Genomic DNA, 18,443 nt, shown 5'->3' on the forward strand with positions numbered 1-18,443 from the left:
ATTCAATTAATGTGCTGCATGAAGAAGTATCTCCTCGACACACCCCCACCCCCACCACCGCCCTGAATCTTCCACCATTCATCTTCATTACATGGGCCCTGGCTTCTAGTATTATGCAAGAGAGAGAGAGAAAGAGATTGAGAGAGAGAAACCACACATCACTATCTATCTATCAATTTAATGGAAAAAAGGCCCCAAATAGGATTTTTTAAGAGATAAATTTTCACACAGTTGAAAACGTTTTCAGGGGGAAATGTCTACTTTGAGGTAAAAAAGCTTCAATCAGAATTAGAAAATGGATTCTGCTTTGAGAAACTCAAACCCAAGCCCATTAACCAATAAAATAATTGGATAAAAACAAATATTGTGTTTTTAGGATGTATAATGGAATATTTATTTCTTGACTCTGAAGCATCAACAAATATTTTTTTCATCGGAAACCCATCTCAGAAATGTTATAGCTGGATGAGCAAGAAGTGCGCCCGGAATGCTTACACTGCAAATGTTGCCACTGGCACTGAAAATGTTATCTGCAGTTTTTGTTTTCTAGAAAGAAAAGCAATATGCAGATTGGAAATTAAAGATTTGACTCTTCCGTTACCTCCTTTTATCAGTGGTGGCAGCGTAGGGTGAAGATCTTTGTTACAGTAATCCTGATCTGTGCAGCATTCAATTAATCTTCTCGGTTGGGACAGTGGTGTGTCCTGCAACAGATAATAGTTATGAGCAGCTTTGTCCATATCCAAAAGGCATTAAGAAACGCTGAAAGCTTTCAGATGTGAAAAACCATGCATGTGCTAACACCTTAATGTGCTTTTAGAAAACCTAGATGACAATTCCTTTTAAATTATATAACAATCTAGATCTAGATACAGTTTAATAAACAGGTGTAGTTTTTACCATTTCGTTTTTCGATGGAGGGCAAAGCTTAAATCTGGGTTCTCAATATATTTAGAGAAAGCGAATGGTACTGTTCTTCTAGGCTTAGACAACTTCAGAATATAAGTGGGGAAAATGCATTATTGAATGCCTACAGAAAAAGCCCTGCACAAGGAAAATTAGTATGTAAGGGACAACAACTGTAGCCTCCTCCTCTCTCTGCTAGCTTTTTCTATGTTCACAGAAGGTGTTGGTGTTGTTTTTCAAGTGAACAAGAATTCAAATATACTGTTTTTAACCTGAAATGGTACGCGACTGCTTGGGTTTTCTGAACATGTATATTGCTTCTGAGCCTAATGTAGAAGGGGACTTTACATGAGGGGTGACAACATAGGTCTGTTGTCCAGTCCTGCAAACTATTAGCATCTAGAAAGAGCTATCAGTATGTGGGCAAGTTGTCACAAGGTGGCAATATGGGAACACAGAGGTAGGGACAAATGTCTTGGTGACCTGAAAATTGTCTGAGCTGGTACAATGGCAACATTCTATGTCGTGGAGAAAGGGGGCTGGGAGCAGGAAACTCCTGTATACAAACCAGCACACGGGGTAAGGAGGGTAGATGCAAAGGCTAAATGAATCAGGCTCATTCCGATTACATTTCATACTTCACCTTCATTTAAAGCGTTAAGGCAGCATCTTACTAGGGAGTAAGCCTCTCTTAATACCATGGACTTACTTCTGAGTAAACATGCATACGGTTGTGCACTAAATATTGCACCTGAGCTCTTGAGATGGGCATTTAAATAAGTGGCACAGAAACATTATGACCCCATTCTTAAACGCTGTATCCCATTGCCTGTGATAGGACTCTGCAAAATGAGGATTCCTGCTGGGCTTTCCGACCTGTTAGTGCTCTGCTGACTTCTGCTTGCCTGTGTTATGGACCACTGGGAAGACTTCCAAGATATTCACAACCTGACCTGCATTCTAACTCCCCTGGAGGAGGAAGTCAACAGACTATGTATCTCCATTCCTAACTATTGGTAAGGTTAGGGTACTAGAATGGTACTCTGCAGATGTTGCACTGCAACTCCCATCATATTTGAGCACTGGCTGAGGCTGATGGAAACTGCAGTCCAACAACATCTGAAGGGCACATTGGCTACCCCTGACCTAAGCTGACTCCCAGCTAAAACTAAAGACCAAATCTAGATCAGAATATATTCTTACCCGGCACTGGAAGTCAGAACCCTCTAACCCGATACAGCCTGTGGTGAAAGTCTGCCCTCCAGAGTCTTCATCTTCTACCATGGCAAAACAAAAGCCATCAGTACTGAATGTGGGGAAAGAAAAGAAACAAATGTATTTGATCAGAAACTTATTATTATTAGCTTCCTGTATCTTGGTTGCAATGCACAGATTACCCTGCTATGAAAATCATTAAAGGGAAATAAAACAAAGCTTTCTTAAGGTGCATGCTATAAAGTAAGCTATTATTTGCGGTCACCCTTCCCCTTTCCTGAGACCTCTGGAATATGTAGAGGACTTTGAAGGTATATGGCTGTATGGTTGTCACAGTCGCAGGTTTTGGACCAGGCAGAAACAGCAAGCAGTACTTGTGCTATTTCTGTCTGCTCCAAAGCCCAGTACAACATGTGATCGTTTGATGAAGTGCTGTCAAAAGCCACTTTGAGCTACTCCTTTGTGGAGAGACTGCAGAATGAGAATGACAGGTCCCTTCAAATGCCAGAGGACCTGGGCAAAGGCATTTTCTTCTTGTGATGACCTCTGGAGCAGGCAGAAGTTTTCTGGAGCTTTACCACTTCCTTTGGGAGATCTGCCTGGCCCCATTGCTCGTTATTTTTAGATGGGAAGAAAATGTATGTGCGGTTTCTCCCCCAGAAACATTTTGCAGAGTAATATCTTTTTAGCATATATTTCTGCTGCTATTGCTTTTGTCTCATTACGATGTCCTTTTGGTATTGTTGCAGTTCTCATATTCTATTGTTGTTTTTTATTCCTATTTTAAGTTAACTTAAATATTTTACAGGGTACATCTTTTGAGAATAAATATTAAGGAAATAAATACACCTTGACCTGCTCCAAAATGCAGCCACACGTCTTTCTCTCTATCTCTGCAATTCAGAGGAGAGGAAGAGGAGATCCCTTGTGTTCTTCATGTTAAGATTTGTGAGCAACAAGATTTATGGAGGTCTGATTATGCTAGGCATTTCAAGCATACATATTAATTGCTGGGACACAGTGGTATATGCATCAATAAAATAAAATGTAGGTCCAGAATGGCTAATATTAAGGGCTTTCACACACTGCATTCAAGTGTACAATTTGTGCCCCTGTGGATACAGCTGTACAGATCAACAGGTGTAGACTCTTTACATGTGTAGAGACAGCTTTTACCTGTGGTCTGTGTAATGTGTGAACAAACCTTTTCTCTGTGTTTTAATTGCTGTAACCCTTCCTGGTACATTGGAGTAAAGGGCGGGCAATAAATTGTAGTAGTAATAGTAGTAGTAGTAGCAGTAGCAGTAGTAGTAGTAACAATGCACCCACAAGAACAGTTGTATCCAAATCTTGTGCCATTTATTCCAAAGGAAATCTTATTAAGTCAAATTGAACAACCACCTAGAAAGGACAATCACTGGAATTGAACCACCTGGTACATAGGATTGCAGTTTTAATGAAGGGCGGAAATATGACGGTTAGTGTTTGTTTGTTTTTAATAAGGTCACCCCTAGCTACATTTTAGGGATGCCTGTTTTCTGACTTTCCTCCTGAAAAGATTATTCTCCTTCTTCAAGGTAATACCATACTTCAGTTGCTGTTCTTGAGCCAAGAAAATAAAGCATTCCTTATGTTTACTACAATGTTGGTAATTTCTTAATCTTAAACTTCCACATCTCCTCTTGCAGGAATGGCAACTAGGAGAGTAGCTGGCGCATTGAAAGCAGATGATGATGTTAAAGTTTTTGAATTATTGGGGGGCGGGGAGAAACATCTTATCAATATGTTCACAGATGATGTGCTATTCCTTTCTGATCCGGAAACCTCATTACCTGCTGTTATGGACCAACTTGCTATATATGGCAAGATATCTGGGTTCACTGTTAACTTCACCAAATCTTAAGATTGATTCCGATACACACCCCATCAAACCTACAACAGCATTGGCACAAGACAACTGGCCTGAAACTCTGTAAGACCAACTTTAAATACCTGGGAGTGAATATACCTAAGAATCTAAACCAGTGGGATTATACAAACTCAGACAAATCAAAAGTCCTTTACAGCTCCAGCTGCTCTTTTTATTTCTTTTCTGTACAACTAAATTCTGTTTTGGGTATTTTTTTGTCACTTGAAATTAAAAACCAATTTTTAAAAACCAGAAATGTGAAGCCAAAAAATGGGGTGGGGAGTCGGGGAAGTGAGAGAGCAGCTGGGGAAACCCCAGCCAGCTACGTCCAAGGATGGGCAAAATATCTGTATAACCAGATTCCTAAGACTGGTACCTTAAATATTTGAATCCTGAAAACTTCAGCTACATACACACCATACATTTAAAGCACATTTGCACCCGCCAAAGAATTGTGAGGACTGTAGTTTGTTAATAATAATAATAATAATAATAATAATAATAATTATTATTATTATTATTATTATTATTATTATTATTAATTTATACCCTATCCATCTGGCTGGGTTTTCCCAGCCACTCTGGGTGGCTTCCAACTAAAGAGTAAACATACATTAAAACATCAATCATTAAAAACATTAAAAACAGGGCTGCCTTCAGATGTCTTCTAAACGTCAGATCATTGCTAATTTCTTTGACATCTGATGGGAGGGCATTCCACAGGGTGGGCGCCCTGTGTTGTGTTAAGGGTGTTGGGAACTGTAGCTCCGTGAGAGGTATACCACCATTCCCAGGATCCTTTTCTTTTTGCGGGGAGGTGTGCTTAAATGTATGGTGTATGTCTTTTTTAAAAAAAATAATATTTATTGCTTTTAAAGATTACAGAAAAGGAAAAAAAGGAAAAAGACAAAGGAGAAAAAACAAAAGAGAAAAAAGACAATACAGTACAATATATAAACAATACAAAACACAACCTAAACACATTAAACTAAACACATTAAACTAAACTAAACAAAACCCTAACCCACCCCAACCCTAAACAAAGCAAAACAAAATCCATTTAAAAACATACATCACACCTTTTCCATATCTATCTTTCATTCCCTTATTTCCTCGACCTCCTCTCACCTCCCTTTTTGTATTCCACTTCTATTAATTGTCTCAGCAAATCCTTTCCATCTTTCTCTATTTTCTATCATAATATAAATATCTTAACATATTTTAAACCTTATTTTCCATTAAAGATAAAATACTTATATATGCTTAACTCCTTATAACATTTCTGCTAAGGCCATAAAATTTCATTCCACCATTTTTCTATCACTCATTAATTTTACAGTATTTCTATATATAAACTTTAAATTTTCCAATCTTCTTCCACCATCTCCTCTCCCTGGTTTCGGGTTCTGCCAGTCCTTTCCGTCAATTCCATATAGTCCATCAACCTGGCGATCTTATATCCGAGGCTCTTAACTCTTTTCCAGGCGCCTTCTACAGGTCTTCTTCATATTCTTTAATGCTAAAGAGCAGATCTCGGGAAGATCCCAACAATACTTTTATTCCTTCTGGACAGGTCAGCCAAATTTCCATAGTTAAAGCTAAGATCCATAAAGTGTTTCAGGACATGTTTCAAGATTCCTCCAAATCCAAAGGCCCCCAGAACTTCGATCTCCTCCAAACCCAAGTCCATGTCCCAAAAGTCAGTTAATCCCTGCATAGAGGGATCTTTCCAACTTTCCTTCTTCAGTCCAAGCCGGGATCCGCTCCTCAAAATCTGAGACTTTTTCTAGATTCAATCATAAAAGGCCTCAACCTATAGTCCTCAATTTGCTTCTGTAAAACTAAGGATCCCTCTTGTATTACCTTAGGTTCAACAACAACAGCTTTCTCCTTCTCCTCCACAATTTGTCCTGCCAAAGTGGATTCCTGTACCAAGTCCTGAATTATTTCTGTGTTGGTGCTCACTTTTTGTCTCAGATTAATCACTTTTTGTCCCAAGTTATCAATTTTAATAGTCATATCATCCGTCTTGTCGTGAAGCTGTTCCAGCGAATAGCTTATCTTACATAACACGGTCACTATGGCTTCTGTCAACATTCTTAAATGGTCCAAGGTCAATTCCCGGTTCTCACAATTTCTTATCTTGCAGCTGGAGATTCCCCAGTTCCACTCCTGTAACAATTTCAAAAGTTCCCTCTAGAGGGAAACAGTCTCCACTTGTATCAATCCTTTCAAACACAACTCAAGCAATAAAGATAAGTTTCAATTTTCAGTTACTTTTCCTCCTTTTTAAACGCAGAAGAGGACAATGGAAACAGTATACTTCTCTTATTTAGTTAGCTGTCAAATACGTTCGGTTCAAATATGTTCAAATACGTTCTGTTCACAGTCAATGAACTTTCCCAAAACGTCACTTTTTCTAGCAGCCAGTTTCCAGGTTTAGAGCAGTGGTAATTTGATTTTTCGCTCTCTTCTGCAGGCTCACTAGGTTCAAAATTTCCCCCCTCTTCTCCTGCTTCCAAAGGGGGTTTGGTGTTTTTATCCAATGGAAATTAATCCTTTACCAAAGATTTTCCATGACTTTAGCTTATAACGTCTTTGCTTCAAACTATTTACAAAAGAGGAAGGCGGACTTCCTGTTTAAAACCTTCCCGTTTTGATGCCAAATTAAGATATTTGAAGATCCAATTTTCCGTTCTACTCACGGGTAGTTGTTTAAAGTCCAATTGTCCACAGGAAAAAGTCAGCGCTCTCCGGCAACAGCAATGCGGCTTCACTCCGTGAAAGAAGCAGTCAATTCGAAGCACCGCGCCACTCACCCCACATCGCTCCGGATCCCCAAAACAGGGTTTCCCCGCGAGTAGGGGAGGCGCAAGAGGTGCCAGCCAAATCCCAAGTTCACAAGCTTCTCCCGCCTGTGATTTCAGTGGGTCTCCGCCTTCGCCATGGCGGTCAGACCCTGGTTTCCACGGAGCAAGTTCCTCCCGATCGGAGGAGCTTCGCAATTGCCGGAGGTGCCAACCCAGAAGTCACTGGTGTATGTACAGTTTGGGTACAACTGACCTTTTCTGAAACATTAGTGATTTATGTAGCGCATAGAAGCAAGCAATTCCTAATTACTCCTACTGTGCTCTAATGCAATGTATTTGGGTAATTTGAGTAAGACAATTGTCCTTCTGGGTACCAACCATTATGACTTCATTGCTCAGGCTCAGGAAAAGAATGATAGGAAGCACTGCCAAGAAGAGACGGAAAGGCATCCATTAGGGTGGGATATTATATTATGTTACAATTTGTTTAATTGCATGGTGCCATTCATCCATATCAACGAGCAAGGATAATTGAGGGATACAGTGAAAAACAATGGATAACAATTAACTTCTTTAAAAAACAATGAATGACACAATCAACTAATAGTTGCCAATGAAGTTTTGACAATGAGCTTCTCCAAGAGGAGAGAGATACGGACTTTCACAATACAGTGGTACCTTGGTTTAAGAACACTCCTGTTTACGAACTCCGCAAAACCGGAAGTAGTGTCCAGATTTGCAAACTTTACTTCTGTCTAAGAATGGAATCCAAACGGTGGAAGGGCACCAGCGGCGGGAAGCCCCATTAGGGAAAGTGCGCCTCAGTTTAAGACCAGTTTCGGTTTAAGAATGGACTTCCAGAACGGATTAAGCTCGTAAACCGAGGCACCACTGTATCAGATGAAGAAACAGGAGTAGGTAATCAGGTATCACGCAGATGCCCTAGACTACAATTTCCATCAGCTTCCCCCATCATGGCCAATACTTAGGGGTGATGAGATCTATGATGCAGAACACTTGAAGGGCACCAGATTGTCAGCCTCTGAAGCAGCGCAAAGAGAGGAACAAATGCTGGGCAGAAATCCACCAATGATAAGCATCTCTGAACTGCAGATAAAGTCAGGCAGGAGCTTTGAATCATAGAACTGTAGAATAGGAAGGGATCCTGTGAGTCATCTAGTCCAACCCCCTGCAATGCAGGAATCTCAACTAAAGCATCCATGGTATATGGCCATCCAACCTCTGCTTAAAAACCTCTAGTGAAGGAGAGCCCACCACCTCTCGTGGGAGTCTGATCCACTGTCGAACAGCTCTTACCGACTGAAAGTTTAGTTGGAATCTCCTTTCTTGTAACTTAAAGCCATTGATTTGGGTCCTACCCTCCAGAGCAGGAGAGAATAAGCTTGCTCCATCTTCCTGACAGCCCTTGAGATATTTGACAATGGCTATCACATCTCCTCTCAGCCTCATCTTTTCCAACGCACAGTCTTCACAGAAAGGCTCTTCATCTGCCTTTATAGCCGTTGTAACATACTGCTTGTTATCTTCTGTGCGTTCTGCTGTTGAGGACTTCTTGGGTCATTCTTTGTCTAGCTTCTCCCCCTTGACCTTACCACCTTGGGTGACCCTACTGGGAGTACAGGACTCCTGGGGCCTTTGCTCACAAGGATCATAGGAACGTGCAAGCCCACTTACCACAACAAGGTGATGATCCAGCAAGTGTGCTAGGATATGCAACCAAGAGAGGAGGGGAGGAGGGATATGAGTTCATTCTCAAATCATGGTTTATAGGACTGTTATATCTAAACTGCCTGATCTTCAAATTAAAAAATGCCCACACTTTTTTTTAGCTGCAAGAGCAAGTGGGGAAGAGACAAAATATAGGCATAGGATATGCAACCAAGATGCTTTTGAATTATGGTGCTGGAGGAGACTCTTGAGAGTCCCATGGACTGCAAGAAGATCAAACGCATCCATTCTTAAGGAAATTAGCCTTGAGTGCTCACTGGAAGGACAGATCGTGAAGCTGAGGCTCTAATACTTTGGCCACCTCATGAGAAGAGAAGACTCCCTGGAAAAGACCCTGATGTTGGGAAAGATTGAGGGCACAAGGAGAAGGGGACAACAGAGGACGAGATGGTTGGACAGTGTTCTCGAAGCTACAAACATGAGTCTGACCAAACTGCGGGAGGCAGTGGAAGACAGGAGTGCCTGGCGTGCTCTGGTCCATGGGGTCACGAAGAGTCGGACACGACTAAACGACTAAACAACAACAACAACAAATGCAACCAAGAGAGGAGGGGAGGAGGGATATGAGTTCATTCTCAAATCATGGTTTATAGGACTGTTATATCTAAACTGCCTGATCTTCCAAAAAAAAAAAATGCCCACACTTTTTTTTTAGCTTCAAGAGAGTAAGTGGGGAAGAGACAAAATATAAACATGTTACTTAAACCTCAACCCATATTTTGCATCATGTTCTATTACAGTGCAGCTTTCGGATGAGATAATTAAGAAAGCAGAACGTTTGGTGTGTCATGTTTCTCAGCCGAGAGTGAATTTTTACAGCCAAGGAAAACACCTGAAAAAATGTGGTTTGTAACGGAAATGCTGAGAGACGTTGCTGTCAAAGATGCTTTTAATTAAAGATTTGCCCAGTCCAAGGAGCTGATCTTAATGCAGACCTTTACTAAATGTCAAAAGAAAAGGAAGTGGGCCAGCCACTTTGCAGCTGTTTAAGCAGATGTCTTTACTGGAGAAGGGCCCACTTTTTGTACAAGTCACAGCACCTTAACTACTAAATTTGGTCAAAGAACGCCTTTCCCAGCCCAGATATTCAAACAAAATCTCAGGAGGAATTTCCCCTAACAGACTTATACTAGCCATGATGGCTGTGTCCAACATCAAATATCAGAGGCAGCATGCCTCTAAATATCAGTTACTGGGAATCTTGAATCTTAGAGCTGGAAGGGTTCACGAGGATCATCTAGTCTAGCCCCCTGCAATTCAGGAATCTTTCACCCAATGTGGGGTTCAAACCGACAAGTGATGTTAAACTAAGGTCCTGATTGCAGTTTCTAATAGGAATCTGGTTGACAATGAAGGACTAGATGGACATTTGACCTGATCAGACATGGGTCTTCTCATCTTCTCACACATTCATGTAAATGAATTAGGATCTTTGGCCAGCCATTTTAATGGTTATTTTGTATTGTTTTACATTTTATTGTGCTTCAATATACCATTGTGCACTGTCTTAATATTTGATGTGAGGTGACAGTATGTATTTTACAAATTTGCCCTTGAATGTTTGAACCAGCTCTCAGTTTCAAGTAATTATGAACCAATGCTGTAATTCAGAAATCATCTACTCTACAATATATAACACTACCTTATTTTGCAAAATACTTACAGGATATCACGATGGAGAGCGAATGAATATTTCTTCTACATAGCTGTGCATTCAGGATATGAGGTTGATAGTTTTGATCCGGAATTATATATTCTTTAAACCAGGGGTGAGAAATGTGGTCCTTCAGATGTTGTTAGATTACAGCTTTCATCCTGGCTTGAGTTGATGTGAGTTAGGAGTCCAACAACATCTGGATGGCCACAGGTTCCCCACTCTTACTTTCTACCTTTCTTAAATTAGCTCTTATGGTTCAGTTTTCCATGTTCCTTAGATGAAGAACCTTTCGTCAGACCAGGCACTTTTGACCTAAATCTATACCTCTTACAAATTGTTGTATCAGTAAATTCAATGTTAAGCTGGATGTGTATAAGATCTAACAAGAGAATCTTAACCATATCTATTCAGAAGTAAGTTCTATTGAACTTACTGGGGGCTTACTCCCAGGTAAGCAGGATCAGAACTGCAACCTAAACCACTCCCTCTCATAGGTTATATTGTTGCTGTTGTTGCTTATACACATAACATTCACATCCATTATTCAATCCACTTTCATGGTGGGTTTCCCACACCTAATTGAGATTGCAAATTCCTCAAGGAATGTAGACTGCTGAATGTCAGTAGCCAGTGATATCAGCTGGATATATACAACATTTCTTACAACCCTATCTGATGCACATTTTGGGTGGGGGTAATGTCAGAGTAATTCAGCTGCTGAACCCATGAACCCAAGTAAGAATGTGCTAAGCAGCCAGTATCTTTCTTCAGCTGTGTGGGCAACCACATTACATATTGAAGCCTATGGGCATTTAAGAAAGCACACTGAGTCAAAGGTTAGTTGCTCTGTATGCAGAACAAAAAACAAAAAAAACCCTATCTGACTCAGTTCCTCTGCTTAGCATAGCCTATCCTTTTAACCTTGGTGGTTAATGTAGGTGCCAATGAACTAATGTAGGTAGAGCCAGCTGACAAATTCACACCCGTTGCAGAACTTTTAGGCGTACTCAGTTTTGTTTTTTATCCTGGTGGAAAACTCCAGAGTGTTCAGGCTGCTATGTTGGGGCTTACTTACAAAACAAAAAACCCAAAAAACTTGGATTGGTACACAAGGAAGGAGCCACAGGGTTATGCCTGTATGCTCAGGCTGCTGTTGAATGCCTGCAGCAGACACTCCTTCCTCCCATGCTGGAGCCAACTTGAAGGAGGGAAGAGTGGGTGGAGAGAAGAGGCAGGGATATCCCCACAAGCTCAGGCTGTCACTGCCTGCCAGCAAGTGACAGACATTCCCATTGTCCAATGCTGGATCTTGCTTTTTTTTTAAAGGGGGGGAGTGGAGGCATCCCTACACATTCCAAGTTGCTGTTGCCTGCCAGCAAGGTGGAGCTGATAGCAGGTGCTTCCATTGGCTCAGGGCAGAGCTTTCATGGATTTTGGGGGAGGAGGATGAGGAGGAGGAGGAGAAGAATTTGGATTTGATATCCCACTTTATCATTACCCTAAGGAGTCTCAAAGCGGCTAACAATCTCCTTTCCCTTCCTCCCCCACAGCAAACACTCTGTGAGGTGAGTGAGGCTGAGAGACTTCAGAGAAGTGTGACTAGCCCAAGGTCACCCAGCAGCTGCATGTGGAGGAGCGGAGACACGAACCCAGTTCACCAGATTACGAGTCTACTGCTCTTAACCACTACACCACACTGGGTGGGTGAGAGAGAGAAAGAGCGCTATTCATGTATAATTTGTGTGAGGTGTGTAATTGTTGGGGGTGAGTGACGGAGGAAGGCAAGGAGAGGCAAATTCGATGTTTTCTGTGTGCATGTGAAAGAAAAGGGGGGATGTCTGCGAGGTCAATGTGCAGAAGAGGTGCCCTTGGATTGAGGGAGAGATCTATGTGTAGCCCGTGAGAGGAAGAGACTAGGAGATACCTATTTATGTCTATGCTGAGTGCATGGATGCAAGAGGGAGTGTGGCTGACGATATTGTTGTACAGTACTATGGTACTATTGTGTGCGCATGTGCAGAAATATTGTATGATTGCCATAATCAAGGCCAGCATGAGTTGGGGCAGGGGGCAAGCAGCAACGACTCTCTCATTTTGTGCCTTTATTTATTTATTTATTTATTTATTTATTTATTTTATATATTGTCCTTCATCACAAGATCTCAGGGCAGGTGCTATGCCACACCCCCATGGCGGAAATGTTGTGCTGTACCACACATCCTACAGCGGCCATTTTGCGATTGGTACCCTTGCCATCACTCTCAATTTTTAATTCTTTATAACTCAAAGTAATGAACTTCACCTATTACACATATGAAACATTACTTATTATGTATTTTTAAATGTCAGCTTTTAAAAAGTTTGTCACAAATTCAATAGGGAAGGGGGGGCAAGGAAGAAGGGAGCAATGGGAGAGGCATTTTATAATTCATCAAGATATGAGTGCCGACTCCTCATTTTTACACACACACACACACACACACACACCCCACTGCACATACCTGAATAACTATTAAAATGTGTGGTGTATGGGAAAAAAACTCCAAAGAATGTGGCCAGCTCTCCAAAATAAGCCACGCCATGACTGAAACTATATATTTCAGTTCTTTAAAGAGTGGGGGTACGTTGTGTGTTCTGACAACATCAAAGGTTTCCCATAGAAAGATGTTCATAAAAGCATGGCAAATAAATGTCTATTTGGAACTCCCCAGGTGCACGACATATTCACAGAGACGGTTAAAGTTTCAAAAGGCTGAGGGGCTAACATAACCTTTACAAGCCTAGGTTTAGGGAACCCTTTCAAAAGGTTTCACCTCTCCTGGAGAAAGGTCCTTGTTAATCAATCAGTCTTCCAAACACCTGTGCACGTAGCCGCCACCTCCTTCAGATACCCTGACAGTATTTACATATCCTTTGTGGTGATGTAAGGTAACAAGGAAACCCAATACCGCAGCCTTGGAAAGCTACCAGAGCCCGTGTCATTCATACTGAGCCCAAAATACACACACACACAAGAAACAAATCACCCTTCTTCTGAAATTCAAGGTGCAAAGCAGCCATTTGGGGGACCAAATTACTAGCCAGCCACTCTGCGGCACTTGGAAAAGAGCCAGGCGTATTATGTAACCAAGTAAATATTTGCAGTTGGATAACTTTTAATGTTTGCACTCTTCAGAGTATTTATTCCCCAGGCTCAGTACGAAGTAGCACAAAAGGAATAGGTAAGGTTACCACCTTATCTTACATGAGGGCTAGCAAGTGCTAGGAGATCTAAAAAAAAAAACACAGTGAATGCTTTTTTAAGGCATTAGAAAGATGAGGTCAGAAATAAGTGATCAACAGTTTAAAGCACAATGGCAACCTAAATTTATCTGAATGTAGGAGTCTAGCCATAGTGAATTCTGAACTGTATAGTTTGGAAATGAGCAGTTGATTTTTTAAACTCACAAAGAAAAGCTTAGAATAGTCAAGACAAAATTATAATGAATGGGAACGTGTCAAGGTCTAAACAAAAACTGTCCCCAGTTGTCATTTAGTGCAAGGAAGAAGCTGGCATTGCCCCCAATGGCATGTTCTGTCCCATACCAAGTAGTGACGTGATGGGGTGTCATTAAGGCTATTGTACGGGAGGGAAAGGTTAACTCTTGTCCTCATGGGTCCAATTCTGAAGAGCCCCACAACTGTTCTTTGCAGTCAAAAACAACAACAGTGAACCATGCAAGACCAATCTGCCTGCTATAGACTGGCCTGAAGTGCACAACACCAAAAGGAGCCAGTAGAAGTGTAAGGTTAATAACGGGTGTTGGAATGAAATATGCATTCCTGGTGCAGGAAACCCAGCTTTTATCACCTTAGAATCATAGAGTTGGAAGAGACCACAAGGGCCATCGAGTCCAACCCCCTGCCAAGCAGGAAACACCATCAGAGCACTCCTGACATATGGTTGTCAAGCCTCTGCTTAAAGACCTCCAAAGAAGGAGACTCCACCACACTCCTTGGCAGCAAATTCCACTGTCGAACAGCTCTTACTGTCAGGAAGTTCTTCCTAATGTTTAGGTGGAATCTTCTTTCTTGTAGCTTGGATCCATTGCTCGTGTCCGCTTCTCTGGAGCAGCAGAAAACAACCTTTCTCCCTCCTCTATGTGACATCCTTTTATATATTTGAACATGGCTATCATATCACCCCTTAACCTCCTCTTCTCCAGGCTAAACATGCCCAGCTCCCTTAGCCGTTCCTCATAAGGCATCGTTTCCAGGCCTTTGACCATTTTGGTTGCCGTCCTCTGGACACGTTCCAGTTTGTCAGTGTCCTTCTTGAACTGTGGTGCCCAGAACTGGACACAGTACTCCAGGTGAGGTCTGACCAGAGCAGAATACAGTGGCACTATTACTTCCCTTGATCTAGATGCTATACTCCTATTGATGCAGCCCAGAATTGCATTGGATCTACAGAAATTGTCCAATCAAAGTTCTTATGGCAAATTTTCTTTGTGCCACCCTGGGTCCCTAATGCATCATTGCACCTAGAGGCAAATCTTCTCTCGGTAGAATTACGGATCTGGCGTAGGACACTTAACTATTGGCTTTGCCTAAACTCAAATCCCCCTGGTCTAATATCCCTAGTGCTGCAAGATTGTCACAAGAGCGCCTGGACTAGAATTGTCTATCAAAAACTTCACTCTTGTAGTTCATCACCAAAACAGCTACTCACTTTGGGTTTTAGTAAAGCAAACAGTCTAATTTGTCAGCGCCTAAATAATATTGAGCGTCAGAAGAACTTGGCCATAATAAGGAAATTTTGCCCATGGTATGACTATTTTCCACCTTCCCATTTCGACTCTCTGGCACCCTATCTGCATAACATAGCAATTCTAAAATACAGACGTGCTTTTACTCGCGCAAGATTGAATGTATTGCCCTCGGCTGTACTTGAGGGATGATTCCAACAGATTCCATACGAAAAAACGCTTATGTCCCTGTGGAGATGGCAGTACCAAATCGGTGGTGCATGCCCTTCTGGCTTGCACTTTTTATAAAGACTTGAGGAATGAGATTATCACCCCTCTTTTATTGTCTATTCCGGGTCGCCCAACCACTGCCACAGTGTCCTTTCTCTTGGCAGATCAAGATGAGCAGGTGACAGCAAAAGTTGCAAGACTTTTAGCTTGGGCAATCAGAATAAGATCCACTATTTGACTATTGATTCAAAACCCTAAAATTTATTTCATATACAGTGGTACCTCGGGTTACAGACACTTCAGGTTACAGACGCTTCAGGTTACAGACTCCGCTAACCCAGAAATAGTACCTTGGGTTAAGAACTTTGCTTCAGGATGAGAACAGAAATCGTGCTCCGGCAGTGTGGCAGCAGCAAGAGGCCCCATTAGCTAAAGTGGTACCTCAGGTTAAGAACAGTTTCAGGTTAAGAATGGACCTCCAGAACGAATTAAGTTCTTAACCTGAGGTACCACTGTAATTGACTTTTTATTTCTATTCTTTGTATACCATATTGTTGTTTTATTGCTAAGGCCGATGGCTGACGCAAATAAAGATTCATTCATTCATCAGCTGGAAAGCTCAGTTGGTTAGAGTGTGGTGCTGATAAGGCCAAGGTTGCAGGTTTGATCCCCGTATGGGACAACTGCATATTCCTGCACTGCAGGGGGCTGGGCTGGATGACCCTCAGGGTCCCTTCCAACTCTATGATTCCATGAAAGCCCTCAGACCATAATATAGCCCACTGTCCTTTTTCCAACAGTGGCCAACTAGATACTTTTGGGAAGCCCACAAGTGGGGCATGTCATCAACAACCCTTTTCCTCATGGTTTGGACACCAGCATCATATCGCTGATGCTTCCATTAGCTATCGCGGCTAACAGAATTTTAAAGTTCTCTCCTTCTAGGCTCTGTCTTCTAAAACCATCTAAGCCAGGTAGCTTTTGGATGCCCCCCCCCCAACATTGTGTGGCAGCAGACTCCGCAGGTTAATCATTCCCACACTCACCTGCAAGTGTTGTTTTTTGACTCTTCGGGGCAGTAGTGATGGCAATGGCAAAACAGCTTCTTCTGGGGAGGAGATGCTGCTGTGCTCCCGCTATCTTCCTTCCTGGTTTCCATGTTCACCTTCCCGGAACTCCTCAAGGGCCTGCTGTCTAGAAAGTTTGCTGTAAAAGAAACAGAATGAAATAAAACGTAAGTCGCTGGGCAGGAATGGCTGAGAGGGGTTTTCCGAAAGACTTTTAAGGCTTTATCAGCAACTGTTTGCTTGATCATGTGTAGATAGGTACAAAGAAACATAGGACGGTCTCCTACACCAAAAATGACCATTGACACTTCTTGCTCATTAGTGCCTACACTGGCTGGCAGTGGTTTTCTAGGGCATCCCTGTTGTTGTTGTTGTTGTTGTTGTTGTTGTTGTTGTTGTTGTTGTTGTTGTTGTTACTGCTATTCATTTTCATTCATTTATTACACTTCTATGCTGCTTTTCACTCACACGAATCACAAAGCGGCTCACAAACGAATAGCAATAACAGAGCATCACAATATGGCATAAATCACGTAGAATAATTGACAAATCAAAAATTACAAATCATCACTAAAACAACCACCTTCCATAAAGCACTATTAACAAAACAACTACAAAAATAGGCTGAACAGCACAAACGTAAGTCGTATTGTAAGATTTACAAAGCAGCGCAACATTCATAATTCGCAAAACAATACAGTGGTACCTCGGGTTAAGTACTTAATTCGTTCTGGAGGTCTGTTCTTAACCTGAAACTGTTCTTAACCTGAAGCACCACCTTAGCCTATGGGGCCTCCTGCTGCTGCCGCCATGCCACCGGAGCACGATTTCTGTTCTCATCCTGAAGCAAAGTTCTTAACCTGAAGCACTATTTCTGGGTTAGCGGAGTCTGTAACCTGAAGCGTATGTAACCTGAAGCGTATGTAACCTGAAGCGTATGTAACCCGAGGTACCACTGTATTAACAACATTAACAAACCAGCAACCAAAAACAAACTAGGCACTGTTGAAATTCACACACATACTTTCCCCACCCCCATGATTCAAAACCTTCCACTCATGCGCCTACACATAATGTCTGTGGCAGCGATTTTTTGTTTTAAAGCCGGCTAGGGCTTGGAGGGTGGGTCAAGACAGGTAGAAACAGCCACTGCCTGATGGTCAGCACAAAGCCTTATTCCCCTTACCTATCATTACCATTACTATTATTCATATCCCACCTTTTTTTCCTGACAGGGACTCAATGCGTCTGACAGCTAAAATAGAAACAGCTAAAAAATACATGGGGAAAAGTAACTTATGCTGGTCTACAACCGCAATAAAGATTTGTTGTTGTTGTTTTGGGAAAGTAATCATTAAAAACTTACTAAACCTCAACCCACCAGCCCTTTCTTTAAAAACTGTCATTCTCAAAAATCTGTTGGGACAAGTACCTGCTGTCAGAAAGAAGTACAGCAAGGATGGAGTCAGAGTAGCCTCTTTAGGGAGGGACTTCCGCAGTCTGGGAGGAATCACCAAGAAGGAGAGATGTGTGCTCTCAAGAGTTCATCACATGGCCCCTGGGATACTCTACCAGATACCATAAGATTGCAGGAGAGGATTCATAGTGTTGCAGGACCCATGTTGGAAACTGGTCCATTCTAGCTTCCCCTACCCCATTAGTTTTCTAAGTGTATGGCTGGTCAAAGTGGCTTTCAATGTCTTAAGAACATTCAGATGTGGAAAGCTTCATGTTGATCTGCAGCTAGAAAGGCCTGTAGCATGAGCTATTTCTAAATGCATTGTTTTGCTGGGAAACTTTCGTCCCTTAATACAGGGCACTGTAACAGGTACACTATTCTTCTGGCTTCTTTGCGGGGGGGTGTTTGGTATTTTAACAATAACAACTTTAGATTTTGAGCACATATTACCTTCAGCCTACAAGCAGCAACTACGATTTGGGTCCAAGCATTTATTTTATACTACTTCTTTCTGGGTGGTGGTGGTGGGGAGTTTTCTCTCTTGCTCTCTCGATTATTTTGGATTAGGATATTTCAAAATCCAGCCTACACAGGGAAATTTAGCTTCAACAGATGTTCACTTTCTGGGTCAGTGGAACAGAGCCTTTTAAAACCAAGTCCCCCTTTTTTCAGCAGATATGCACAAAGCTAGGATTGTGACTGAGTTACATTGT

General features: G+C 41.8%; 1 protein-coding gene across 4 annotated transcripts in view; it reads right to left on the reverse strand.

The window, feature by feature from the left end:
- The window catches only part of BMPR1B (bone morphogenetic protein receptor type 1B), a 214,307-nt gene that overhangs the window by 20,018 nt on the left and 175,846 nt on the right, over positions 1–18,443 (reverse strand). For all 4 annotated transcript variants that reach the window (XM_053404034.1, XM_053404037.1, XM_053404035.1 and 1 more), the window contains 3 exons: positions 16,251–16,410; positions 2,110–2,212; positions 602–704 (listed from right to left, as the gene is read on the reverse strand). In XM_053404034.1, the coding sequence (XP_053260009.1) occupies positions 602–704; positions 2,110–2,212; positions 16,251–16,410 (366 nt within the window). The remainder of the gene's footprint in view (positions 1–601; positions 705–2,109; positions 2,213–16,250; positions 16,411–18,443) is intronic.

Source organism: Podarcis raffonei, chromosome 9 (assembly GCF_027172205.1).
Source record: "Podarcis raffonei isolate rPodRaf1 chromosome 9, rPodRaf1.pri, whole genome shotgun sequence".
Taxonomy (NCBI): Eukaryota; Metazoa; Chordata; class Lepidosauria; order Squamata; family Lacertidae; genus Podarcis; species Podarcis raffonei.